At 55.1% G+C, this 6,083-nt stretch overlaps 2 protein-coding genes across 2 annotated transcripts; both read right to left on the minus strand.

Annotated features, from left to right (window-relative positions):
* Positions 1-698: 698 nt before the first annotated feature.
* Positions 699-2,921, minus strand: LOC113751996. Its single transcript, XM_027296140.1, has 2 exons — positions 1,935-2,921; positions 699-1,745 (listed from the first exon to the last, which is right to left on the minus strand). The coding sequence occupies exons 1-2, from the start codon at positions 2,919-2,921 to the stop codon at positions 699-701; spliced, it is 2,034 nt and encodes a 677-aa protein (XP_027151941.1).
* A 47-nt stretch (positions 2,922-2,968) lies between these two features.
* LOC113751997 lies at positions 2,969-3,412 on the minus strand. The gene has a single exon (XM_027296141.1). The coding sequence runs from the start codon at positions 3,410-3,412 to the stop codon at positions 2,969-2,971; it is 444 nt and encodes a 147-aa protein (XP_027151942.1).
* Positions 3,413-6,083: the final 2,671 nt, after the last annotated feature.

A 6,083-nucleotide genomic window follows, 5' to 3' on the forward strand; every position in this document is an offset into this window, starting at 1 on the left:
CTGCCCCATAAGTCAGGGAGAAAGGGGTCTCCTGAGTGGCTGTCCTCGACGTAGTTCGGTAAGCCCAGAGGACACTAGAAAGTTCCTCTAACCAGTTAGACTGAGTCAGCTCCAACCTGGTCTTTAGTCCCTGCAGAAGGGTTCGGTTAACGTTTTTCACTTGGCCGTTGGCCTGGGGATGACCGACCGATGTGAAGTGTTGGCTGATCCCGAGCTCGGCGCACCAACTCCTTAAGGGGTTTTCGGGAACTGTCGCCCATTGTCAGATATCACGACATGCGGAATCGCGAAGCGGCAAACTATGTTCTTCCTGAAGAACTTCTGGACTGCTTTTCCAGAGATAGTAGTCAGAGGCTCCGCTTCCATCCACTTTGTGAAGTAGTCGATGGCCACCACAAGGTGTTCGTATCTCCCAGAAACTCGGGGGAAGGGTCCCAAAAGGTCTATGCCCCACTGGACAAAAGGTCAAGGACTGTGGATAGGGACCATCTCCTGAGTTGGCTGGTGACGCAGCGGGGCGTGCATCAGACAAGTTCGGCATTACTGAACTAGCACCACAGCATCCCGAAACACTGAGGGCCAATAGTAGTTTAGGAGCAGACACTTTTTGGTCAACACCCGAGATCCCACATGTGCCGCGCATAAGCCTTCATGAACTTTTCGGAGGACATAGTCGCTCTCCTCGGGAGTTACGCACTTTAGCCAGGGAGACAGATACGACCTCCTGTAGAGGGTCCTCCCAACGTAGGCGTACTTGATGCCCTGAGTTGGAGTCGTCGGGCCTCGGTTTTGTCCTCGGGGAGGACACCCGAGCTGAGGAAATCCACGAGGGGAGTCATCCAAGAGGCCGGGCTGTCTATGGCCAAGACTTGGACCTGGTCGATACATTTTCGCTTGACTACCTCCACCAAGACTTCCTTGTTCAGGTGAGCAAACGAAGAGGACGCCAGTTTTGACAGGGCGTCCGCGCGCTTGTTCTGTGATCTCGGCACCTGCTCGATTTCAAAAACATCAAACAGGGTTATCACCTCTCGTACCTTGGCTAAGTATTTTTTCATGATGTCCTCCTTGGTCTCGTAGTCCCCGCGAACTTGGTGGACCACGAGTTGGGAGTCGCTCCGGACCTTGATCGCGGTTATACCCATCTGGTGGGCTACCCGCAACCCAGTCAATAGGGCCTCGTACTCTGCCTCATTGTTGGATGCCGGAAAGTCAAATCTGAGCGCATATGTCAGCTCTTCCCCGGTGGACGAGGTGAGCAGCAGGTCGGCTCTGCTCCCCTCCTTACTCGAGGCCCCGTCCACAAACAGTACCCACGGCTCTTCCGGCTGTACCTCCTCGGGCGGGGAGCTTGACTCAGTCACAGACAAACCGGCCCCCTCAGCAAGGAAGTCCGCCAGGACCTGAGCTTTGATAGCAGTGCGAGGCTGGTAGCCAATGTCATGCTCGGCTAGTTCGACGGCCCATTTGGTCATTTGGCCCAAGACCTCCGGTTTCGTGAGTATCTGTCGTAAGGGCTGATCAGTCACGACAACGATGCTGTGGGCTTGGAAGTAAGGTCGGAGCTTCCGGGCGGCGTGCACCAAGGCCAGGACCAATTTTTTTGCTGATGTGTACCGCGTTTCCGGCTCTTGTAAAGCACGGCTGACGTAATATATTGGCCTCTGAGCCCCCTTGTCTTCCCGCACCAAAATCGCACTAACGGTCTCGTTGCAAATGGACAAGTATAGGAACAGGGTTTCTCCCTACTCCGGGGCGGTCAGAGTGGGCAGCTTAGCCAGATATGCTTTCAGGTCGGTGAAGGCTTTCTGACATTCCTCAGTCCATTAAAAATCCTTAGGCGCTTTCAGGATTTGAAAAAAGGGTAGCCCCCTCACCGCGAAGCGCGAGAGGAATTTATTCAGGGCGGCCATCCTTCTCGTGAGCCGTTGGACCTCCTTTATATTCTTCGGAGGGGCCATATCTATGATGGCCTGGAGCTTATTTGGATTAGCCCGGATCCCCTCTCGGGAGACCAGGAATCCCAGGAACCTTCCCGACCTAACCCCGAAGGTGCATTTCTTCGGGTTCAGCCGCATCCGGCTTTCCCATAGGATGTTCAGGATTTCCCTCAGGTCGGGAACGAGCTGCCGGTCAGTTCGGCTCTTGACGATCATATCGTCCACGTAGACCTCCATACTCCTGCCGACCTGATTCTGGAACAATCTGTTGACCAAGCGCTGGTAGGTAGCTCCAGCGTTTTTCAGCCCAAACGGCATAGTCCGGTAACAGTACGTCCCTTCCTCAGTAATGAAGGAAGTCTTTTCCCGGTTCTCCTCAGCCATCTCTATCTGGTTGTATCCCTTGAAGGCATCCAGGAAACACAGAACGTCAAAACCCACAGTAGAGTCTACTAACATGTCAATTCTCGGCAAAGGGAAGCAATCCTTTGGACAGGCTTTATTGAGGTCTGTGAAGTCCACACACATCCTCCAAGATTGGTCTTCCTTCTTCACTAGAACCGGGTTGGCTAGCCAGGTCGGGTAATATACCTCCAGGATGATCTTGGATTCCAACAGCTTGCCAACCTCCTTCTTGATCACCTCATTCCTCTCTGGGGTGAAATTCCTCTTCTTCTGCTTCACCGGCTTGAAGCGGGGATCTACGTTGAGGTGGTGGACGGCCAGGTCAGTCGGAATCCCAGGCATGTCCTCAACCGTCCACGCGAAGACCCGGGAGTACTCCCTCAGCAGGGCCTTTAACCCCTCCTTCTCTTCGGAAGGCAGCAACGCACCGATGCGAAGGACCTGGTCGGGCCTGTCCTCTCTCAAGGGGAACTCCTCAATCTCGTCCCGGGTGCCCAACTGTCGGGCCTTCTCCCCCGGGATGTAGGGCTCCAAGTTGGTCGTCTGGGCTACCACCTTCTCCTGTCTCCGGAGCATGGCCAAGTAGCAAGCTCGGGCTACTTCTGGATCTCCATGTACCTCGGCTATTCCCCCCGGGGTGGGGAATTTAACGCTGAGGTGGAGCGAGGAGGGAATAGCTCGGAGGGAATAGCTCGGAGGGCGTTCAAGGCGGGCCGACCCAGGAACATATTATACGGGGATTGTTGCTTGACCACCACGAAATTGACGGGGATGGTCCGGCATTTGGGCGCCTGCCCTACCGTGACCATCAGGGTGATCATCCCCTCCGGGTTGATGGGCGGCCCGGTGAAACCCACTAGAGATGTCCGAACCGGGGTCAACTGCCTGTCTTTCAAGCCGAGCTCCTTGAACACCCGGTGGAACAAGATGTCCACCGCACTTCCCTGGTCGACGTACACTTTCTTCACCCGATAGTTGTTGGTCACGACGTCTATCACGATGGCCTCGTGGTTTTCTGACGCCAGGGGAACCGCGTCCCTCGGCCCAAAGGTGATCTTTTCGTCCATGCGTAAGCGCTTCAGGGAATCATCTCCCTCGGGGGGAGGCCGTCTGTTCTTTCGAGCTGCGTTGCTGTCCCCTCTCGTGGGGCCCCCAGCGATGGTGTTAATTACCCCGGCCAGGTTCTGAGTGTCCTGGTAGGGGGAGTGACCCAAGGGGTATCACGCCGCTCAGGACGGTCACGACGCTGGCCCTAGCCCCTGTCTCCGCGGTAGGTACGCCCTGGCTCCTGGCCTGGTCGATTTTGTCGCACAAATCGCCCTAGGAAGCCGCGCTGGATTAAATCCTCGATCTCCTTCCGCAGGGCCCAGCACCCCTCCGTATCATGCCCGACGTCACGGTGGAAGGCACAGTACTGGTCCTGATTTCTCTTGTTCCGAGGTGTTCCCATCTTAGGCGGCCGTTCTCCTAGGCCCTCCGCCTCCATAACGGCCAGGATCTGGGCTCTGGGCCGAGTCAGGGGGGTGTACCCTTTTTCCGGAAGCGGCGGTTGAGCGGGGGCTTTCTCCTTTGAGAGTCGGTCAAAAATGTTCTTCCTGGCCAGACCGTCCTTATTTTCGAGGGGGTTTTCCCGTCCTCTCCAATCTTCGAGCTCTCGATCTGACTCCCTCTTCAGGCGTGCCGCCTCCTCTGCATTAGCGGTAGCGTGCGTCCTGGTCAAGAGCTCCTCCAGGTCTCCGGGGGGCTTCTCGGCCAGCTTGTAGAAGAGCTTCTCTGCCCTGAGCCCGTTCATGAAGGCGGCCATTACCACCTTTCATCCTTGTCCCTGATTTGCAGGCTCTCTGTGTTGAAGCGGGCCATGAAATTTCTCAGGGACTCATCTGGCTTCTGCCTGATTGCCATCAGGTGAGCCACGTTCTTTGAGTAAGTCTTCGAAGAGACGAACTGAGCGACGAACTGCCTGGCCAGTTCGGGAAAACTTTGGATGGATCCCGGCGCCAGACCCTGGAACTAAAGCCGGGCCCTCCCCTTCAGGAACATGGGGAAGGTCTTGCAACGGATCTCGTCCGCAGCTGTTTGCAGATGCATGTGCGTGAGGAAGACCGAGAGGTGGTCTTCCGGGTCGGTCGAAACGTCATACAACTCGATGTTCGGGATCTTGAATCTCCGGGGTAGCGGGTAGTCCTCTATCCCCCGGGTAAAGGGCGAGACTGTGTAATTGTCCTCGTACAATTGCGGCCGCAAAATCTGCTCGAGTTCGTCTTGAACAGGTTTCCACTGGGGGAAATTGCGCGGTCGGCTCTTGACAGATCGATCGGGGGAGCGTTCGGGCTCGTTCCGCGCAGGCTTCCGCGGGAAAGGATCTCTCGGTTGACCCCCAGCGGACCAGTCACGGGAACACCTCTCGCTGTCTCCGACCACCGAGACTCGTGGCCGAGGGGGAGTCCGTTGCCGTTTCCTTCTGGGGGGCTGGTCTCGTGACTCATTCTCTGAGGGAATGGGAGGTGATTCTTTCTGCTTCTCTTTCGCCTTGGAGGTTTGTGCGTCCCCGGGCTTCACCCCTCTCCTTCGCCTGTCGGACCATGTCTTTCAACATGGGGAGGTTCTCCGTCACGAACTGGAGGATCTGCTGTCTCCGTTCCCCTGAAAGGGCTGAGCCCCCAGCGTCCCGAGCCGCCTCAATCTCCCTTTGCTGGGACCCCTCGCCGGCTCCAGGGTCGGTGTTCTCGATGGTTCGCTTGGAGCGCGTTCTCGCCATCAACACAACTATACTTCTCTTTCGCTTCCCACAGACGGCGCCAACTGAAGAAGCGCTGAGCTTCTCCGGACCGAGCTGACCTACTGAGCTCGGCGTGCTGATGAGGAAAGCGTGTCCAAACCCTGCAAAATAAACGAGAAGAGGTCTATAGGGTGACTAGTAGGGGATCCCCGAGGTTGTCCCCGGAGGCACTCCGACGGTTAAATTAGTCTTCCGGTGAGTGGAATTCACGAGAAGTAAAACAATCAGGGGTAATTTGCCAACAGTGAGCGTACCTTGTGTAGTTGGTGTGCGTTACCATTTATACCCGCTCGAGACTCCGACCTCCGTACGTTTCGGGACCTGCCCAGGATAGTCTCAATCCCGCGCTGAGGGGGATTCTCCCCGCCCTCTGCGGGATTGTTCCCTGGAGCCCTTCAGAGCCCTAGCGGTGGTGTGCCCCAGGATGGTTCTCATGGGTTTGGGGTCCAAGCCCAACTCTGGCCTCCCTGGACTGCCACGTGTCTGGATCCAGGACGGGGCCTCTGCAATTATGATTCTCGATAAGACATGGATGTATAGCTTACTTATAAGTTCCTTTTTCTTATCTTTCCTTGTAGACAGCATTCTTTCCTGAATCTGAATCATAATTCTTCTCTCTTGATATGAACTCTATCAATGGACGAAGCCCGTATGTCACCAGCCCAAGATCTATGTCATGTAGAATCAAATTTGGGAGGATGGTATGACAGTTTAATCCTACAAATCCCTGTAGTTGCGAACCTATTGATACTATCTCAATTCATAACTAAATGAATAAAAGAATCAAGGTTTGAAATTTAAGGGACATGATGATGGAATCCTCGACCCATCACCACGCACTAGTCAAGAAACTGGGTACAATCGCAACCCAACATCTAGCACATGATGTGAATCTCGGAATAGAAGGGTGGAATAGTACCACAATTCAAACATGGTCTTTGAATTGATAAGTCATGACT

Source organism: Coffea eugenioides, chromosome 11 (genome assembly GCF_003713205.1).
Source record: "Coffea eugenioides isolate CCC68of chromosome 11, Ceug_1.0, whole genome shotgun sequence".
NCBI classification, from domain to species: domain Eukaryota; kingdom Viridiplantae; phylum Streptophyta; class Magnoliopsida; order Gentianales; family Rubiaceae; genus Coffea; species Coffea eugenioides.

Coding starts and splice junctions, on each gene's coding strand:
- LOC113751997 (XM_027296141.1), bottom strand. CDS start 3,412: ATGGACGAAAAGATCACCTTTGGGCCGAGGGACGCGGTTCCCCTGGCG.
- LOC113751996 (XM_027296140.1), bottom strand. CDS start 2,921: ATGCTCCGGAGACAGGAGAAGGTGGTAGCCCAGACGACCAACTTGGAG. Junction 1,746..1,934: donor CTCCGAAGAATATAAAGGAG/GTCCAACGGCTC, acceptor GCCCCGGAGTAG/GGAGAAACCCTGTTCCTATA.